Source organism: Salvia miltiorrhiza, chromosome 4 (assembly GCF_028751815.1).
Source record: "Salvia miltiorrhiza cultivar Shanhuang (shh) chromosome 4, IMPLAD_Smil_shh, whole genome shotgun sequence".
Classification (NCBI taxonomy): Eukaryota; Viridiplantae; Streptophyta; class Magnoliopsida; order Lamiales; family Lamiaceae; genus Salvia; species Salvia miltiorrhiza.
This window is the reverse complement of record NC_080390.1, coordinates 6,444,148-6,466,382: the sequence shown is the minus strand read 5'-3', so window position 1 is coordinate 6,466,382 and position 22,235 is coordinate 6,444,148. Positions and strand designations below refer to the sequence as shown.

Below are 22,235 nucleotides of genomic sequence, written 5' to 3'. Positions count from 1 at the left end.
TATTTTTCCTCGTGGTTATACTTTGATGTGACTAAAACACACACATTATATGACTTTTGAATAATATAGTTTATATGATATGACTGTGAACCTTATTGAAGCAATTTAATTTGTTGGGTTGTAAAGAGTTTCGTGAGCGAATGTTTATCAGCATTTAATATGTACTAGTGCGAATGTTATTATTATTATTATTATTATTATTATTATTATTATTATTATTATTATTATTATTATTATTATTATTATTATTATTATTATTATTATTATTATTAATGATGAGACTGATACAAATAAAGTGACATGACCAATAACCCCCCTCTCAAATCTAGATCTACCCCATTAATTTCCATTCAACCACCTTGTGGTCTCTATAAAACGCAATCAAATTATGTTTAAGGCAGATACATACAATCCAAAAAAATATCACATTTCTAATTCAGCTGCTGTTAGGGAAGATGCCTTTGTGTGATGTTGCTTTCCAAAAATTGTACCTCTACACAAAAAAGTGGGATTCAAAAAAAGATAGTTCACTTATCATAAGTTTGCTCTCGAAGAAGGAGGAGTGCAAACCACTACTGCCCACTAAATCAATGCACACTATCATCGACGCCACGGACGCACTCAATAACACCTACAATGCGGGCTTTCGAGTGCTCGACGTTGAAAAACGCATAGAGTTTCTTTGGAAGCGCTATGTGACATTCAAAGAACTGACAAACATGCCCGAGACCGACTGGGAGATGCTGACAAACAAAGTCCACGCAGACGACGCGGTGTAGGCTAGGTTCTTCGTGGTATCTCCTTTTTTTGTGACTGCACTTGTAATGCTTTTCGCTACCCTCGTGTACATAACGTATATGCATCTTGTTTTTGAAGGCAAATGAGTTCTACAAAGCTTATTACTTCAAAGGGGAGCCTGAGTTCTTCCAGCTCGCGTCGTTGTTCGGCGCCGATGACGTGAAGGAGGAAGCTTCACACACTGTCATCATCATCTCAGATTCAGCTCGTGAAGTGAAGGAAGCCAGCCAATTCATTATTTCAGATTCAAGCTCCGATGACGAAGTCACATCACCTCTGCCGAATACTGGGAAACCAGTGAACCGCAAGCTCTTCACCGACGATGCTAGCTCAAGCATCTCTCCTTTTAAGTGAAGGCCACGATCGACGATTGCAAGTAGTAATGCTTTTGATCAATGTAAATCACTCCTCACTAATTTGACTGCTCCCAAATCTTATATTTTCTATGCTTAAACTTGTGGGAGTTTGTCTTTTGTCAATCTATATATATATAGTTGTAGGGCGTGAGGATTAATTTATCATGTAATTATGTTTATATGAATCTATGTTGCTACTTTCTTACTTTCTTGTGTATGTAGTAATGTGTTGCTTCAAGCTTTTTTTACATGAACATAAAGCCGATCCATAAACATATTTTTTTATCCATTGCACAAAGGCAAAAAACAGAGAAAGACATGGGGCAATTTGAGCCGATAAAGCAAAATGCTAAATTTAATAAGCATAAACATTCATATTAAACTTCGACACTTCCTTCAAATATACACTGCAAGCACGAAGGAGTTTGAGTACGGAAAATTAAGCAGAAACTAAATTATAGAAGTAGAACCTAAGTCATAATAACGCTAAGTCAAAAGTTAAGTACATCATTGATGCAAAAGGATATAAAGACAAGCTTACTACATCTCATTATGAGATTCACACCAGACTACTTCATGATGGCTACTAATTTACGTTGGTACGCCAGTGATGATGCTTCATAGTTTATACTTTTCTTCGAGCAAGTACCTGACATAGTCAGGCTTCTTCTCGTCGGGAATTGATGTGAAAATATCCAAACGCTCCGCCTCCTTCGCGAGCAAGTCACTGATTTCAAATTTTGCCTTCTGTGACAAACCAGGGATAGCACTAAGTTGAGCAAACACCTCCTTTCTTGCTCGCGAGACGTCGACGTCATGGCCAACTCTGGTTGATATTGTGTCCAACCTCTTACCTGTATCCTTACTTATATCAGTCAGCGCAGCACACATAACACTGAAACCATCAGCGGTCTTCCGCTTCTTCTTAATCACAACAGGGGTTACGACCTCCGATTGCTTTACCTGACTCGCGCATTCATCTTCATTAGCATTCTCAAATATATCATCCAAGTTGACATGATAGTCACCGTCACCGTGTGGCTGACTTAGGTCGATATCACGGTACATATCGTGAGTTGCTTCCATCATGTCTTCGGCCATATCACCATTGGCTCGATCCTTGCCGAAAATTTCTTTCCATGCGTCAAGATAAGGCCAGCTTTTGTAGCGCATGAAGCGCGCGTTGTTATCTTTCTGTTACAAAAAAGAAAGTCTATATCTATGAAAGTGATTTTAAATGAAGATAACAACCCAATATCAGCATAAGTTCATACCTGCACAATACCTTCCCACTGCTCGTCAGTACAATCTATCATATGTGTTCCGGCTACGTTGAATCCCACACCACTATTCTTAAGCATCTCACAAAGAGAGTAATAATTTTTCTTCCAAGTTGTCGTTTTCGAATTGATGTGTGGCATACCCTTCAAGTCCGTCGTAGGAAATGCCTTCCTCATAGCTTCCTCGAGCTTCGTCAAATATCCCGGGCGAAATCCATTGTCGGATTTCCACCCTTGAGCCACTAATTCCTTCAGTGCAGCCAAGAGGACCTCTTCCTCTCGTGTGGTCCAGCTGCGGCGTGTCTTATCAGTTTTGTTAAGACGCCCACCACGAGAAACCTCGTTGCTTCCTGTCCCAAATGAGTACACAACAATTATGTATGCTGGTGAAGACAGATTAATTTGTCTACAATTGATGCAATAATTGTCAAACAAATCATCCTTTAAAATTTGTTGTTTAACAAGCCCTGCAATATTATGTATGAGGGTGAATCAGAGTTCTATTTGATATGTATGAACAACGGCTGATTTCTGAAATTATCTATGGCCGCTTGCAAACCGTAAAAACATGCATATAACGTAAACATCATACATATATAAAGCACCATTCGCACAACTAGATACAAACAACATCACACAAAATTACTAGATATAGATATATAAAAACTTTATAACGCAGCACAACATTTTCTCTTCGAGCGGCAGCTAATCTCTTCAAAAGACCATACTTGCTTCTCGGAGCCAAAGCGAAAATAAAGCAAGTACTCATACCCTGTGTCGTTGTACTCATGTTGTTGTCGATGAGGAGCTTCTTGCGTTCCCGTCGAAGCCTTCTTCAATGTGAAACCGACGGTATGCCACACCCTGTTTTTGGCGCGAGAAGTTGGCGGACTAATGAACTCATGATCCGTCCACATTCCTTATATTTTTCTATCCCAATAAACAAGGACACGCTTGGAATTCATATTATTAGTTGGGGTAAACCTGGAATTTCACAATGTAATCTATCTTACAATACAATGCACCAAAAATGGAATGACATAAGCTGCCCAACTTATCAAACATATGGACGGCTTATGCAAACTCCTTTTGTCTAGCTTAGGTAGCTGCACATAATCTATACAGCCATTTCCAACCCAATGGATCAAACGTACCCCAAGTTGTTCGTTAAAATTATTTTCGGGTTTTATTAATTTTATTTAATTTAGTCTTTTCAGTTGCTTTCTTTTCAATTATGTATTTGATTTATTTTGCGATTTTTTTTCTTCTGATTCTCGGGTTTACATGTAGTTCATTGAGATTATGTGATGAATTCATTCAAAATATATCTTAATAATTAAAAATATATGTTATTATAATAATTGGTTAGTTGTATCAATAACACTCGCACGTTAAAGAGTAAACATTAACGATAATGATATAAATGCCGATTAATTTAACATTATCATCTCAAACCGATTAATTTAATATTCTTTTTCGTCTCAAACTCATATAATAATACTGAAAATTAGTTATTCAAACCCGTTTAAAAATAATATATACTTGCACCCAAAAAAAACTCACACATTACAAGTAAATAGTAACAATAAATTGTATAAATATTATAACAATATTGTAATATTGTTATTGTTATCGTTAGCGTGAGACATTTTTTAGAATTCGCGTGGCCTTTACCTATTTTCAATTATAATGACCAAGTTTACCGCATGATCATCACTCTTAAAAATGGAGCAAAACGGATTCTACATTTCTATCTGGAGCTCCATTGAAGGAATTTGCGGCAACGAATTTGTTGGCGCACACTAGGAAGAGGGAGCTTTAGATTTGCTCATTGCCGTTGATTGTCTCGATAGTGTTCAATTATTACTGCCAGCGGTTTATTCGTTCGAGGATTAAGATAAGTTTGAGAAGATCATAGCCTTGTTGACTTCTGAAATTCAAACAAAGTTCAATCAAGATTTTGGAGAATTCAGTGTCTGATTGAGACAGTGGAGTCGAAAATGGTGAGGAACACAGGTGAAGTAGAGGTGATACACTTGTGGTCCTCGCCGCGGTCCGTCAGCACAAGCCTTATGTATTCTTTTGCTCAGGTACGATTATCATTGCAGTTTTAGTATTTATTTGTTTCTTTTATTTTGCGCCCTTGTATGTGATGTTATTGTATTTTGCAGTGAAATGAGTTTAGAGAGAATCTTGTTGCTGAAGTTTAACCTGAATGCTAAGCTGTAGTTTTCTGAGTGAGGATGTAGTGTTGAGTTTTAGGAATTAAGTGGATTTTTTTTGTTGATTTGTTCACTTCATATGTATTGTGAACGGCGTTATTACGAAATGTTGATTGTTTAGTGATGATTATAAGTGGAAACCTGTATTGAAGATGCACCTATTGCATACGTTGGTTTTATTGGTGATGGAATTTCTTTTTGCCCTTTTGATTCTACCAGAGAGATGACACAGAAGTTCTTGACGAACCCCTATATGCGAACTATTTGCGAGTAACAGGAGATCAAAGGCCTTATAGAGAAGAATTCCTGTCAAAATCGGTAAGTTTGATCTTATCATCTGTCTGATTATGTTTTCTGGCTCATTTACTTTTAGCCATTGATTCTTAAACAATACCTTGTGAAATCTAGCATCAAATCTGGAGCCACAAAATCTTAGCTACTTGTGCAGTCCAGTAAGCCTGCCAAACAGCAATTGAACTACTTGTATTCTCATAGGATCTTAATGTTGGCCTGATGACAGGCTGTGATTATAACACTAGCTTATCCGGTCAAACCTCACTCTCAGGGATCCTAAAAAAAAGTCTTATCAGAGTCGAACGATTTTTGCTGTCGCATGCCTTTTTTCAAGATGGTCAACATTTAGAATCGCCTTAGAATAATGGCTGCTAAACTCTGAAAGTAGTACATTGGCTGCTCAAACACTATTCTCCCTACAGTTTGTTTCTGGATTTGATACCTCACACAGTCCACTAAAATTTTGACATAGTCCATTCTCTAGTTGTATTATTCTGGTATAATGGTGATCTATTATGTACCTTTTCAACCATCCTAGATTTTCTAGTCAAGGGATAGTATTGGCATTGAAAAATAGAAGTGCTACAACTGATGCTTGTTTCAATTTGATGCCACAAGAAGAGCATTACCTGTATCACTTAACCTATATAATATTTTTTGTGATGAGTAGGAATCAGATGGAAATAAGGTTATACGGGAAATCATTTTTGCTCCTGGAGAGAAGACATATAGGTTCTGTAAGGTAATTATTCATCACTCTAAATCTTTTGTTGCAACGAGTGCTATGTTCTGTTTTACATTTTTGTTAGAAAGAGAAACTTTCACTCTTTTATTGTGATCACCCTCGCTTTTGTAGTTTTCTTCCTTTAAACTGTGTACTAAAGGAGCCTATCTTGATTAGATGATCCAGTTAAAAATGTATTCTTAGTAGATTGCTGTCTCACAGTTCTTTCAAGTAACTGAGGGTCTTTGAGTTTTAACATTTCCTGAGCTTCTCTAAATATGCACCTGAACTGTGAAGCTTCAGTTATCTGTCATGACTAATATGTTAGATGTTTAGGCTGAGCTCCAGATAATATGGTTTTGATCTGGAAGAATTTAGATATTATAATAAGATTATGCTGATGGGTTTTTGTTTTATCTTCATTTTTGTTACAGCATATAGCTGGTCAATTTCTGCCAGGCCTTACATCGGACCTAATGAAGAGAGGAAAACACTGCATACTGATAAGAAATCCCCTTGACGTGTTGGTAAATGAGCTTGCTATATGTCTAAAATCACACTCGTATACTTCAATCCACCTGCTTCACTCCATTGTCCCACAGTAATTATTATTTTCCAGTATTTCATACTAATTTTTCTATTGGCTGATTTACATATGAAAAATTGATTTCTTCATAAAACCCTCTAGTTTAATATTCTTTAAACAGCCTTAAATTTTATGGATTGAACTCTTTCACTTGTTGGGAGAACTTCTTTATTGTGAATCTAAATGATATGTCAATTTTTGGAAACTTATAAAGTTCTTCTGCCAAACCCTGATCGATGAACCTACAAAATCCTTCAGATTGGATCTGATTAAATCCAGGTATTGTAGACATTGTCTCATTTGCATCCCCGAGCATTTTGAATTTCCCTTTATAAAAAAATCCCATTAAATTATTAAGTACATTCTTCATCGAATTAGATATTTTCCAGTATTTCATACTAATTTTTTTATTGGTTGATTTACTTATGAAAAATTGATTTCTTTATTAAGCCCTCAAGTTTAATACACTTTAAACGGCCTTAAATTTTATGAATTGAACTCTTTCACTTGTTGGGAGAACTACCTTATTGTGAATCTAAATGATATGTCATTCTGTTTATTGTACATTTGATCTGTTCTTGTGTCAGACATCCTACAGCAAGGTTTCTCCCCCATCATTCGCTGTGCTGGGGTATGACAGCTTGGTCTCCATTTACAACGAGCTTCATGATCAAGGAAAATTGCCTCCTGTCATTGATTCAGATTTGCTGCGAGAAGATCCTGAGGTTTAGAGCAGTTAAATCAATAAATATTGCTCCAGAAATTTCTCATGCTGAGTGTGGTTTCCTTGACTTTTGTTATCTCGTACAAATGAGTGGGCATATCAGGACTATGTATGTATCGACAAAACAGTCAAATCTGGATCCTTAGTTAATCTTGTATTCTTAATTTTTGACTAGATGAAACCAAGAATCTTATTCTACCAGTGGAATTCCATCCCTTCTCTATGATGTAGGATGCTCTAAGGTTTCCCATCATATTTGAAATTCTTCACTCAGTAGCTGTTGTATCCAGACACTTCATGGATATCATGACCTTGTTATAGTTTACATAATGCCCAACATATCTTCTTGGTGTTTTATTGCTTCAATACATATTAGATATAATCCTATTTACTTATTTTGTTTGAGCAATTTTTCCTGTCTTCTTCTTGTAGGCTACATTGCGTCATCTGTGTGGTGATCTTGGTATTCCATTTCAAACTTCTATGCTCAAGTAAGTAAGTAATTACAATAATGTATTTTTACTGTGATCTAGCATCCTTGAGACATCGTCAATTGAGTCTGCTAAGAAAGTTCCATTATTTTAGGAATTTATGTCTGTTTCCTAGTTTCATGATGCGCAGTAATTTGTGCGATTAAATCTCATACAGTATTACATCTGTCTGAATGACTTTCTATATGCCAAGACTGTTATTAGCAGGTTTCATTTGTTTTTGTTTTCTTGATTAAGAACTCAGTGCTGATTACATATACTTCCCTTGCATCTTTTTAAAGCCGAAGGCATATTCCTTTTGTCACTAGCATAATGTGGTGTTATAGAAAGAAAATACTAATAATTTTCCGTCTTAGTTATATACTTATTTATGGATCTTGATTGTAGCTGTCTCATATATAGGAAAAGCCTGCCTGTCCCACCCTTAGGTAATCAGTACTGACTAGCATTGAAGCATTGCATCTGAAATGAACATTTGTGCAGTTATAAGGATTTAATTGACACTCAGTCTTTATTTATGTGTTATTATGGTAATAGATCTTTGAAAGGTGTCAGATGTTATCTGTAGTTTGTATCAGTATATACCAAGTGGAAATGAGCAGAACATGTCTCTTATGTAAAGGACATTGTGAATGAGGTGTGTCACATGACGCAATCATGACAAGAATGCTTTGCACTATAAAGGATGGGGGGGGGGGATTGGTAGACCTTCTATTCTATCGGCAATATTGATTTCCAAGCTTTCACCAAGAAAATGTCTCAGATCAGCAATAACGACATGATCTAATGACGAACAAGTCTTTTAATTTCATAGATTAGTACTCTGGTGAATCCACTTAAAACTGCTATGTTTTTCCTTACAATGCAAGCACATTGTGCATGACTGTCTGAACTTTCCTTTCAGATGGGAACCTGGACCAAAACCATTTGATGGCATGTGGGCCCCCTATTGGTATAAGAATACACACAAGTCAACAGGTTTTGAACGGCCAAAAAAGTATCCCTCTGTAAGTAATAGAGAACTTGCAAGTGCACTACTTTTTATGCATAAGTTATCATTTTCGCTAGATTCTTCAGTTTGATTGCACAGTGACCATTATTTGAACAAAAAAATGGAGTTAGAATAATATTTGCAATTTGAAGTAACTTTTCAAATATGAGCTAGTCTACTGAACTCATTGAACTTTACTTTTCTCTTATGTTTTGTTGGCAAAAATTTATTTAGGCACCTTCATTTTTAAGCGTTAACTATTCACAATTAGGCTTATACGTCTTTATGTATAAAGTTATTTCCATTATTTTTCATTCATTCGACCATTATCCTTTTTTGTTCATTGTTTTGGAGCCTTTGATTTGAGTTCATTCTGTCTAAATCAGTTCAAGTTCTTGCATGATTTACAACATGCATGAATTGTTGCACACCCCCTCGAAAACATGATAATTACAATATCTGCAAAATTTATGACATCATTCTGTTAAAAAACGCTGATATGTTACAAATGCTGCTGAATTCAGTAAATGGATTATTGAACAACTAAGGTTTACTATCTCAAAGTGGCCTTGCATAATTCTTGGCCTCTCACTTTACTTTCAGCCATTTCCATCGTCTTCGTACAACTTGCTGGAGCAAACTTTACCTTTCTACAACTTGCTTAGGGGCTATGTGAGGGGATCATCAAACTGTGCCCAACCTGCTCTCCCTGTTTCTACCAATGAGAAGTTGCTTGTTTGGGTTGGTGATCAGATTATGCCTCGTGAAAGTGCAAAAGTAAGATATTTGTTAATGTTAGAGATTTATATTGTTAACCTTTTCTAGCATTACTAGATTCCCTATTGTTGTTCCTAAATTTCATTGATTTCTGTGTCTAAAATAAACAGAGTATGATTTGTTTTATGTTTTCTACTCTGAAGTCAAGATTCCTATTTATTGTCTCACTAAAGGGAATACAACCCTTAACGAGCATCCTTTTCTTTTTTTCTTTTTCCTGCTTGTGGATGCTTTAGGTTTCAGTATTTGACTCAATTGTCCAAGGTGGAGATGGAGTTTGGGAGGGTCTTCGAGTTTATAATGGCAAGATATTCAAATTGGAGGAGCATTTAGACAGGTGAATAAAAAAGATATAACAAAATGTTATACTCTTAGCCTTTCTTGCATTGTTGTTATCCAAATTTTATCTCATAAAGATTTGATCAGTGGTGGTTTTTGATAGCCAATAGGACCATTTAGACAGGTGAATAAAAAAGATATAACGAAATGTTATACTCTTAGCCTTTCTTGCATTGTTGTTATCCGAATTTTCCCATAAAGATTTGATCAGTGGTGGTTTTTGATAGCGAATAGTAAAAAATACAAGATCCATGTAGTTCATCCAAACAAGATAAGTTGATTTTTTACACATGAACTAGAAGCAGTAGTCCTAGAATTTTAAGAAAAATTGGCATCTTCTTAGCATTTTTTTAAGGTTTGGAAATTTCTTCGCAGAAGGGTCATTATATTATGCTTGAATTGCGAGTCTTTGTATTACATACCTGTGCCATGTATATTAAGTACGGTATGTAATCGGTTCTCTGTTTCCAGGTTGTTTGATTCTGCAAAAGCTCTAGCTTTTAGCAACGTACCAACTCGTGAGCAGGTTAGCTAAAGTCCTTACTCAGTAGTTTAGACCTCATGAGCTGGCTGCAGGAATTATATAAGATGGTAACCTATCAGCTATAGGCTCTTGGTAGAATGTAGTGCTTGGAATCACCTATTAATGCTTGGTTCTGTGTGAAACACATTGCAGGTGAAGGAAGCAATTTTCAAAACTCTGATAAGAAATGAAATGTTTAGTGATGTGCATGTCAGATTGACTCTGACTCGTGGAAAGAAGGTTTGTCAACGTAGCCATTTTATTTTTGTTTGTCTTTCATGATATGAATTCTAATGACTTTTCAGATTGCGATTTGATATGCATGGGAAATACTTCAAATGAATCATGCTGATGATTAATGTAGCTGAATTTAGGTTTAAAATGCAATGCAATTGGATAACTTTTGCTGTCTCAGAAATTTGTCTTCTTTATCGCAGTAATATTTTGCCTTTGTTTCTCCTATTTCTTTTTGGTATCGTAAAATAGAAAATTAAGGAAAGTGGCCAGACATTTTGAATTGTTGGGAGGAAGGCCCACATCAGTAGTTCAATCAGAAGTTGATCAATCCATCAAGAAAGGATAAAGCTTAAAGAAAATACTGACAAACATCCGAATTTGCTAAGTCCTAAATTCTACACTAACAGTATGGAAGGAGACGGATATTCTTTTCTCTGTCCATTAATTATTTACTTCCCACCCCTTAAATCCAAAGAACAAATAACTCAAAATGAAGTGCATTTGTGTCTAAAATCAAAGTAAATGATCTTCTATTTGGACAGACACGGAATATGAATAACTTAATTACCTTAGGGCCAAGTTACCAGTTATTAATGGTTATTGGGTGATCAAATGAGGAAGAATTCTCATACATGTGAGACATAAGTAGGCACATAAGCAAGCTTTAGCATAAGTGTCTGTTCATTGCAAGATAATAAGTTGAGTATGATCTATCAGAGAGTTCTAATTTGTTTAATATTATCCCCCTTGATTGGGAGCTTCTTGATACTGTTACTTTAATTGAGGAGGTGATAGTCTTGACAGAGAATATTTCACTTTAGGAAATGGAATCGTCTCATACATCCCAAGTGGATAGTGGAATTGATGATTTGGGGACACGATGGTGGTACATAAAATTCTGGTGCATAGCTTGTTGCATTGAATTTGCTTTGAACTGAGGGTTAATTTAATACGTCTATATACTGCATGTAGAGTGTCGGTTTAAAGTCAGCTGAGAGCATCGGTGTACGAAGTTTCTGGGTTTCCTTGTGTATAAGCAAGTGAAACTTCTTGCCAAGGAAACGGATAATGACAACCTAATTCCGACATGCAAATATTTCGAATTGCACAATCCCTGGTTAACAAATAAGCATTGTGTAAGATTGCCCCTGTACAATTTGTATATCCTGATATTTTATTTGAGATTTCAGTTGATATATCAGTAAGCTTTCTCTTGGATTACTTTTTAAAGTCTCAAGACTTAACATTTATCTATGGTTTAGTCATTCCGTTATCTATTTAGTAGGTCACTTCTGGAATGAGCCCAGCATTCAACCAGTATGGATGTACTTTAATTGGTAAGATTCAGTGTGTATAAGAAAATATTAAATAAGCTAGAAATCTGAAAATGTGAGTATAGCTGTTGTATGTTATTTAAGTGTTCCTACAGTTGGTACGCAACACCTTAAATTTTTAAAAATAATTTTATCTGTAGCTCTGCTGCATGTGAAACATCACACATCAGGGTTAAATCAAGCTAGTTTCCATCTTTTACTTCTGCAGTGCTTGCTGAATGGAAACCACCAGTATATGACAATGCAAAGGGTATAATTTTGGTGACGGCTACCACACGCCGTAATTCACCCAATGTAAGATCTTGTCTGCACATGTTATTACTGTTTCTCCTGATTTCACATAATTGCATTGTCCTGCTGTTAGTCCCATGTAGTTCTTTTCTTCTGCTCGCCCCTTAAGCATTCCATCCAACACAAGAGTATCAACAAAATATTTTGTATTGTGTAAATTGATATCCCAATTATTATGATATTACTTCACAATAATTTATTGAGCATGCTTTGAACATGACTCCAATAACAAGGCCAGTACTTGAGTTATTGGGATTTGATGCTATGTGCTTTTGCAACCTAAATATGCACCTGAGCTGCTTAATTAGCTGTAAATGCTTGCCGGAGTTTTGTTTATTAGGTATTAGAATTGAGTTATGACCTCTAGCTGATTCACATGAGAAAGCTTGTATGAAATCAGAAATCATAATACAGCACTTGAACCATAAATCAGGAGATTATCAATTCACTATGGACTATTATTGTAATCTAATGATGTTAATTTGTGGTTTCATGTGGGCATTTGAATGTTTAATGTTCTCAATGTTTTCCCAAGAGATGAAACATAGTAGTCATCCTTGATATGGTCACTATTAATATGTTTGTGTTATAGCTAATATAAGACAACGATTTCAATGACTGATGAGTGAAAGTTATTTTATTTTGCAGAATTTGGATTCGAAAATTCACCACAACAATCTGCTTAACAATATTCTTGCCAAGGTGCGTCATATGCCAAATTCAGTTAACTTGTATCTGCCAATTCCTAAAAAACTATTAAAGACCTTACAGATTTTGTGCCGTGTTGAAGATATAAAAATTAAACAATTTCCTTTACCACTCATTTATTAAATGTTTCCACGAGAGAGGTCTTAATAATTAATACATAATAACTTGCCTGCATATAAGTAAGGATGTTCAAGATACTAAATTAAATATTAATGCCACTCCTTTCTAAACAACAGAAGCTTTTATATAAGTTGGTCATTTAACATTGTTCTAGCCCAGTTGGCCTTTAGCTTTCACTTGGCATATCTTGAACTGGTGCAGATAGAAGGGAATAATGCGGACGCTGATGATGCCATCATGCTTGATAAAGATGGATATGTATCAGAAACAAATGCAACAAACATTGTAAGTTCATTCACTTGACCAGAAATCTACAATCTCCTGCATCCCTTTCAGCTACATTCTCCTATTGATGAGCTAGTGCTGTATGGAGTTTCATCAAATGTAGAAAGTTCAATCTGCAAGCTAGAAAATTGTTGTTGACAAATAATATATTTATTCTTGTCAGTTTTTGGTGAAGAAAGGTTGTGTAGCTACTCCCTTCAGTGATTATTGTCTTCCTGGTGTAACTCGTGCTACTGTAAGTTGATAATATTCTGCTCCAAAGTTTGGTGTGATTACAGAAATTTGTGCAGTACAAAGAATTTTGTTATTCTTTGACATTTATCCATATTCCTATCGTATTTCATTAATATAACACAAAACTCCTATTTTGTGCTATGCTTGTATATCAAGAAAATATGATTTCACCTTTTAAGATCTCTATTACTTTCAGATCTTGTCTCTCCAACTTGTTTTGTTAATTTTCAGCTTTGTGGACGAAAATCAGGCTGCTCTTATACATAACGAATTGCTTATTCTTCTACATTTTTATTGAAACTGAGAGTCTAAGATACTACTCTTGTCTTGTTGGCTAACAAATGTACAGAGACCATCTAAGATGCTAGACAATTTTCCTTTTTTACTTGTTACATCAGGCTGACCTTGATATCTAGGGCTGAGTTCCATGTATGATGCTTATTTGCAAAGAATCATACATATGCCTGTGATATGCTTTATGATAAAACTTTCTCCATAGGTCATGGACCTTGCGGTGAAGGAAAACTTAGTTTTGGTCGAGCGACGTATCAGTTTATCAGAGTTCCATACAGCAGATGAGGTCAGTTTTCTGTTATCCAATATATTACTAGTTTAAAAGGGATACTTATTATTAAGAGACTGATTGTACAGCAATTACATCCTAAAGCTTTCTACTTAATCTATTTTTGTTAATGCAAATAGATTGAAAATGGCAGCTTTGTTGCAGGTGTTTACAACAGGAACCATGGGAGAGCTCAGTCCAGTAAGTTAATCATAATATAGTGTTACTCTCCAATACCTCATGCTTCGAAATATTGTGATTAATGTTGGATCATCTTATGACTTCTTTGAGAAGTCTTTGTTCCCTCTCTTCCTTCTAGTTTGGCAATTTCTGTTTCCTTATCACCTAATGATTGAAGAAAATTAAAAGTATTTTGTTCTATATATTCTGTATCTGCATTTTGGTAGTTTCTAGGTACTAAGAAAATACACATTACTTGTGTACCTATTGGCCTAAAATTCATGTAAGAGCATTGTTACTTATTTTATTGCTCAGCTCTCTTAACTTTTAAATGCCTCGTAATGACAAAGAATAGTTGCTCTGCCGATTCATATTTGAATGTGATGGTGATGAGATTTAATATATTGCTTCGACCATATTAGGTCCTCAAAATTGATGGACGTACAATTGGCGAAGGTACAGTGGGGACCGTGACACGAACGTTGCAAAATGCTTATACACAGTTGTGCTTAGAGTCAGGAGTGCCTATACCCACTAATCCTCATGCTTGAGATGATACTAAGGAGGTAATATTGCTTTCTTGCTTCATTCCCTATTTTAACTTCTATTATAGAGTGGCTTTTTATATTTAAGATATCCATCTTTATTCAAAATGATTTCTTTTATAAATTATAGCTGAATAGATGACTTGGTGCAATGCAATACATTTGCTTGGCACTCACATAATTTCTTCACCAATCCTCTATCTGTTACATTTTTTTCATTTTTTCCTTGCTCGTGTTTCTCAGGACACGTCACGCTGGCACGGTCACAACTCACAATTGTGTTTTGGGTTGTAACTTGTGAACCGTGCAATGGTAAAAGAAACCACTTTATTTGTTTGACGTTGTGTATCAAGATGAAGGCAGACCAGACCAACTTCAGTTACTTCTTACTAGGATTCTGGTATTATGACTTTGTTGCTATAACATGGATCATAAAATAATAAATGGAGTGCACGTCTGCAAATAAAATCAGACTTGCAAATTATTGAACTAAACAATCTATTTGGTAAAATGAGGGTAATTGACACTTTGCACCTTGTAAATTTTCTTTTTGTCCCTTAGCTCTATTTTCTAAACATTATGTCATTTTCTCTCTAGTTCTCCTCTACTTTTTTCCTTTTCTAACTCCCTTCCCTTTTTTTGTTGTACATGTCCTTCTTACTCACTTCGTGATTAAATTGATGACCTCAATACTATCCTTTAAAACTAAAATCACATCTTAATTTTTTTTATTAAAATTTGTGCTCTCCACTCCACCACACACTCTTTATGAACGGATGGAGTAATTAATTTGATGCAATTATAATTGATACACAACTATAGTGACTTGATTAATCTTAAATGTTCATTTATTTTATACTTGCTAACTGTATGTTCATGAAAGAAAAAAAGAATAAATAAATATTTTTGTTAAAAGAACATATAAAATCATAAATCTTGATCAATGTTAATATTTTAATAATTTTATTTAAGTTTACTAAATATCATATATACATTAACTGAAGATTTTATGATCCTTTTAGACAAAAATATATGATTACATATTTCATTAAATAAACATATTGTGTTTTTAAAATGGGTTAAGTACCAAATTTTTCATTATCGATGGCGTCCCTATTGCGTATAGGGCCCTATAGTCAGGATAAGCATTATTTACTACCTTAACGTGGCAAAATCAAACCAATCTCCCCCCGCCACTTAACGGAAGTTAACACCGTTAATTTTTTTAATTAATATGAAAATCGAACGTTTCTACGGGACCAAATATCCCCCTGCGCCGTCGGGCCTCCTCCCTCTTCCCTATTTGATGTAGGGCGCACGACTAGAACCGCCGCCGCCTTTGTTCCAGCGGAAGTTGCCGGTTCTCGCCGCCTTCGGCGCAGCGAGGTCAGCATCTCTCGTTCCCCATCACTTTTTCTCTTTTTCCCTTTCCCCAAATCAAAATACATCTAGGGTTTTTTATTTTTAAATTTTGATTTTGTCTTCTTCACACCTTGACGGTTGGTGGATATGATAAAGGTCGAGGTTTTGGGCCTAGAAGGGGTTGGGGTGGTGGCCATGGAGGCGGCGACGAGTTTGGCAGCGGCTCTGATGGTGGGGATGGGTTTGGCGGCAGAAGATTTGGTAATGGCGGTGGTGGTGGAAGTGGGTATGATTTTGGGAGAGGTAGTGGCTGAGGGTGGGGTAGCGGTGGTGGTGGAGGCTCTAGCGTGTGCCAAGGTGGTGCTGGATATGGTTCGGGCAGCGGATACGGAGGCGGTGATGATTCTGGCCGTGCGCTCTACATCGAACAGGGAAGGGGGAGGAGGCCCGGCGGCGCATGGGGGTATTTGGTCCCGTAGGAACATTCGATTTTCATATTAATTATATAAAAAAAAATTGACGGTGTTAACGTCCGTTAAGTGGCGGGGGGAAATTGGTTCGATTTTGTCACGTTGAGATAGTAAACAACGCTTATCTTGACTATAAGGTTCTGTACGCGATAGGGACGCCATCGATATGGGGAATTTGGTACTTAACCCTTTTAAAATTAAAATAAAATACAATAAGCCACATAGGATATATATTTTAAAGCTAGAAGCTCTAGAATTGTAGTGATTTAAAATAAAGTTCCTTCATGAAGTCATGTGGGACCTCAAAATAAAGGGAGGCCAGAAATCTCAAACTGTATTATATAATTAATTAATAATTGATGTAACTGAATATTGTATATACGATCTGAAAATATTTTATGATCATTTTAGACAAAAATATATGATTAGATGTTTCATTAAATATACAGGTAACAAAATATTGTATATACATTAACTGAACATTTTATGATGATTTTAAACAAAAATATATTGTTACATATTCTATTAAATAAACATGCAATACCGGTCCAGAAGATAGTGTTAAGCTACAATTTCATTTTAAATAAGAACTACACGATAAAAACTATGAAAATGTGATAAATTGTATCAATAGAAAAAATTATAACAAAAAATATATGTATAATCTAGAGTAGATGAAATGAATTAAAGAAATTAAAAATAAAAAATTATTTTCAAAAATAATAAAGTAATTTTTGATGCGGCTGGGTGTGCACAGTTCCTCTTTTCGTTGGGGTCTTTTTCCTTTGATGTTTATTTTTCTTCGCTTTTACTTTGCTATTTGTGAGCCGAGTTTGTTTAGAGGCGATGGTGAGGCCGGTGTTTCTGAAGCAGTCTCATCTCAGCTCTGAAACGGTTGTTCTTCTGTCTAGACAAGTTCTCTTTTCTCTCTTTAAGGGTTTTCCTTAAAGAGGTTTTAACGAGGCTCGACCCTTAGTCTGCTTTTCTGTGCTTTCAAGGGTTCCTTAGGTTTTTTCCTTTCTTTTTCTAATAAAATTCTATTTTAATAATAAAGTAATTTTTGACGAAAAAATATAGCTTATTATTTTTAAAATTGGTTGTGCTATTAACACTTTTATATATATATATATATATATATATATAAATATAGATTTCTCCATTACCTATGTACACGTAAATCTGAACAAAAGAACATATTCAAATTCAGCAATGCTTATATTTATAATAAGAAATTGAAAAGAAAAAGGAAAATCACTAACTTTTGAAGTATATGGTGTATACATGCTATCAAGAAAGATAAGGTGCAGTCACACCCCAACATTGTTTCCCGCTGACACCCTCCTCCGTCTCTATCTTATTCCATTGTAAATGCAGAAGGCATAAAACAGTGTTCGTACGAGATAAATTTTACTATAGGGAGGAATTCTATTCTACCAATCTTCTCAAAAGTACATTTTAAAAAGGGTTAAAGTACAAATCCACCCCTAAACTAAACACCCCTAGAGCGTATACCCCCCATTCTCGACCTTGGCCCAAATACACCCCCAGTGTCCATAAAAATGGTGCATTTAAACCCAGCAAGTTAACGTGATTTTGATCCCAATCGACGGCGGAGAGAGGATCTCCTTCTCCTTCCCTTACTACCTCGATCCCATCGCAATCGGCGCATACGGTGCTGTTTCGAGGGGGATTTCCGTCGACGCCGGCACAATCGATAGTGATTTCCTCGCCGATGTCATCTTCAGCGACGACATGAAATTCTTCGGCGTGCCCCTCAACGACAAAATGCACAATTTAATTTATCCGGGAGACGACGACGATGACACAACAAGGGGGAAGCTGTCGGTGTCGGCACTGGGGGTGAGCTCGTTGGCATTGGTGCTGGTGGAGAGGTCACGATGGGAGATGAAGTTGAAGGAGTTGAGACCGGAGGTGCAGCCAAGAGTTTTTTTTTTTTTTTTTTTTTTTTTTTTTTTTTTTTTATGGCGGTGAAGGTCGAGATTCCGGCGAAGGCTGGCTATAAAAGTTTTAAGGGGCGAAATTCATAATTTAGATTAAAAAAAAAGTTAACGGAAAGATAACAGCTTGTTAACTCGCTGGGTTTAAATGCATCATTTTTATGGACTCTGGGGGTGTATTTGGGCCAAGGTCGAGAATGATGAGTGATACGCTTTAGGGGTGTCTAGTTTAGTGGTGAATTTGTACCTTAACCCTTTTAAATATACCCACTTTTTATAATTGATTCAGCCCATGACCGTCATAATTTTTTAATGTTATTTTGATTGGAAAATCTGTGCAGTGTGTCATACAAGTACACCTAATGATTGGGAGATAAACAATATTATTTTGATTTAGCGCATAATCTTAAGAAATTGCGGTACTATGCGCATTTTCTTATTAATGCATTTTATAAGTTTGTTTGCGCCAATTTTTTTTTTTGAATGCGCATTTTCTATTTTGCGCAATAAATTTGTTATGCGCATAAATTTTAAATTCATTATTAATTGTATCTGTAAAAATAGTGCAATGCGTATTAATTTTTGATGCGCATCTAGTATGCGCATAGAAATTGCGCATACTATACTATGCGCAAAGAAATGACTATGTGCTTAGAAATTGCGCAAAGAATGACTATGCGCATAAAACTACAATGCGTATAAAATGCGCATAGAATTACAATGCGCATACAAATTGTGCAAAATATACTATGCGCATACAATTTTAATTTCAACCTACCCATTTCTTACTTCACTAAATTCGGTGAAATTGTACACAATTTCAAATCCGACACGCACAAAGGGACACAAAGTTTAAGGGTACTCAATGTACCTTTTAATATTTAATAATGGAAATGATCATGGGTTGAATCATTTTTAAAAAGTGAGTAATTTGTAAATTGAGCTTGAGTTACTTGGGTAGTATTAGATATTCTCACTTTACTATAATTAAGATATGCTTGCTTAGAGCATCCTTCCTTCCTCTGGCGCCCGCGCCTTGTCTTTGAAGGCCATCGCCTTCCGTCGCCCTCCTTTCTTGGGCTTCGACGCACTGTGGGTGGGCGGTGCCACCTCCTCCTCGCCGCTTTGACGAGGTTCCTCGTCCAAGTTGAAACCCAAAAAATCGGGATGATAGTCGCCGGAGAGGTAGGGAACCCAAGTTGGATCGTAATAGTTGGAATTGTATGGATCCATTTTTGCAAAAAAATTGAGAGAGAAGAAGGAAGATGAAGGTAGAAAATATGTTGGTGAGTGAAAAAATGGGGGAGGGAGTATGTACAGAAGAGAAAAAAAAAATTAATAACGGTCGAGTAACCGAAAAGAAAAAGAAATAATAAAAATCGGCTAAAAGAACCAGTAGTATTTGAATTCGAATTTTAGAATTTTTTTAATGGCGCGTGCACACACGCGCTCGGATTTAACGAAATCAGGCCTTGCCCGAAAAATCGGGTAGGCCTCGAGTCAGGTGGAGCCACAGTGGGCTTACTCGATCTATGGGTGACTTGAGTAACCCTATCGAGTCACCCACTGTGGATGCTCTTAGTACTTTCTCGGTTTCACTTTATTTGACCTATTTCTTTTTTATTGCGGTTTGGGTATAAGGATAGTTATCCATCATGGAAGGTCACATAGTGCTCTTGATCATGCTGAGCATCTGGTAACTTTAGATTGTTTTATTTATAGTTTTTATGTTTATTATATTGTTAATTTTACTTTAATGTTTTTTGAAGGCTTGGGAGAGCAATATCCCTTTTGACGAAGCAATTTGGGCTACTTTTCATCGGATCCATTATAAGAATGGAGCCTATACCACTGGACGACTTGTGTAGCACGGGGTATGATGTTAATTTACTATATTTAACTTCTTTTGTATGAATAATATATTTTATAATTATTCTAACTTTTTTTGTATTGTAGTTGGAGGTCGAGAGTCGATTGGCAGAGCTGCGTGAGACACTGGGGGAGGTCACGCCCGAGGACGTGGATCGTGTCTTTCGAGAGATCGTCACTCCTGATTCGAAGGAGCGCGTCATGGGATTAGGTATGATAATGTCAAGGGTGATTACTTCGCCCCATGGCGCCGAAACGAGCACGCAATCCACCAGCACCTCTAGTTGCCCTTCGATGTTGCTTCTCAGGCTGTGGTCTCTACATTGAGGGATGAGTTAGAGCAGAAGAAACGAAATGAGGAGGCTCAGAACGCGATTATCGCGCAGCTCATGCGAGCATATCGACCACCGGATAGCTCTGATGCCTCAGATGCGATTCACCCGAATCTTTAATTATTTCGACTTTCTTTTGATGTAGACTTTATTTCATGACTTGCTACTATGAATACTGAATTTCTAAATTTATGAACTTAGTTTGATGACTTTCTAGTTAATACTATTTGATGGCTATCTTGATTATTTTGAATCATTTGTATATTGTTATATAATGGAAAACAGGAAATATAAAAATTGAAAAGAAAATAAAAAAAATAAAAAATAACGATCGAAATTACGGTCGTTACAGTATAACTGATATATACTGACCGTTTAAACGGTCGTTAACTAACGACCGTACTCGAAATGGTCGTTAAAAACTAGTCTTCGATTAACTGTTAAACCTGATTCTAACGACCGTTTAGAATCAGCGGTCGTTAGTTAACTAACGACCGTACTCGAAATGGTTGTTACTCGGTCGTTAACGACCGTCAGCGTTCGGTCGTTATCCGTCTGGAGAATTCAACGACCGAACTATAACGGTCATTAACTAACGACCGTTCATTCGATCATTACTTTCCCGGCATTGTCGCTGTTCGACGACGATCTTGAGATATTAAAGACCGAAAAAACGGTCGTTAATAATAAAAAAAACGGTTGTTATATTCAACGATCGAAAAAAATGGTCGTTACGAAGCCGGACGACGATTCAAACGACGACCCCCCGGAACGGTCGTTAAGTCGGTCGTTAGTACCTTTAACGGCCGTTTTTCGGAGGACAGTGACCGTTTTTTCAGTCGTTAGACCCGCTTTTTCTTGTAGTGCAATATATTCCCTCCGTCCACAAAAAATAGTCTATTTTTATTATTTTGGGACGTCCATAAAAATTAGTCTATTTTTACTTTTGAAAAAAAAAATCTATTACACGGTGAGCTAAAAATTACTTATTATTATTATTATTATTAACACTACCTTTTAAATAGAACTCTTTCTCCACTCATAATAAACTTTTTTTAGAGAAAACTCACAATAAACTTCAGTGAACTATTTTTATTAAAATTTATGTCGTCTTCTTCTAGAATTATTTTTCATGGAATGAGGGACTACCATGTTTCTCAGTCAATACACAAAATGTTTGCATCTTTTTGACCTAGGTAAAAGAGGGTAAAGTCCATGCTAGGTCATACTCACTGAGGACCACTGCTTGGATTGAAACACGTGGCCTCCGTTTTAATTTGAAAAAACCCAGCTCGACTTGCTCCGAACCCGGTTCTTGTTCGGTTTAAAGCAGTCTACAATTGGTTTATTTGCATAGCCTTTAGCTTCTCGATTTTCGGACAATAGGGGTCATGCAGAAAATCATTTCTTGGTGTGGGCTTCAATTCGATATTGAATTGAATCGAATTGCACTTGAATTTTCGAAAGGAAGTTTGATTCTGTTGAAAATTTGATAGGTTTTTAGGCTGTGATATTTGGGTTGATTGATATATCGGTTACAATTAAATCGAAGTTTTGTGGTTAACTTTCAATACAACTTCTCTGTGTATGTAGGAGTTGATACTTAGAGATATGCTGGTGATTTCGTTTCACAGTTCCCGATC

General features: G+C 36.1%; 2 protein-coding genes across 2 annotated transcripts; one reads left to right on the top strand and one right to left on the bottom strand.

Moving 5' to 3' along the window:
* Positions 1-1,504: 1,504 nt before the first annotated feature.
* On the bottom strand, positions 1,505-3,320 carry LOC131022462 (uncharacterized). Its single transcript, XM_057951949.1, has 3 exons — positions 3,206-3,320; positions 2,429-2,784; positions 1,505-2,348 (listed from the first exon to the last, which is right to left on the bottom strand). Exons 1-3 carry the CDS (start codon positions 3,222-3,224, stop codon positions 1,773-1,775), a joined length of 951 nt encoding a protein of 316 aa, XP_057807932.1. The 5' UTR covers positions 3,225-3,320; the 3' UTR covers positions 1,505-1,772.
* A 744-nt stretch (positions 3,321-4,064) lies between these two features.
* LOC131022461 (branched-chain-amino-acid aminotransferase-like protein 1) lies at positions 4,065-15,197 on the top strand. Its single transcript, XM_057951947.1, has 20 exons — positions 4,065-4,524; positions 4,876-4,974; positions 5,621-5,692; positions 6,109-6,201; positions 6,848-6,985; positions 7,417-7,475; positions 8,380-8,482; positions 9,070-9,243; positions 9,480-9,580; positions 10,054-10,108; positions 10,259-10,345; positions 11,628-11,679; positions 11,885-11,970; positions 12,616-12,669; positions 12,997-13,080; positions 13,244-13,315; positions 13,814-13,894; positions 14,042-14,077; positions 14,479-14,622; positions 14,845-15,197. The coding sequence occupies exons 1-19, from the start codon at positions 4,435-4,437 to the stop codon at positions 14,605-14,607; spliced, it is 1,665 nt and encodes a 554-aa protein (XP_057807930.1). The 5' UTR covers positions 4,065-4,434; the 3' UTR covers positions 14,608-14,622; positions 14,845-15,197.
* Positions 15,198-22,235: the final 7,038 nt, after the last annotated feature.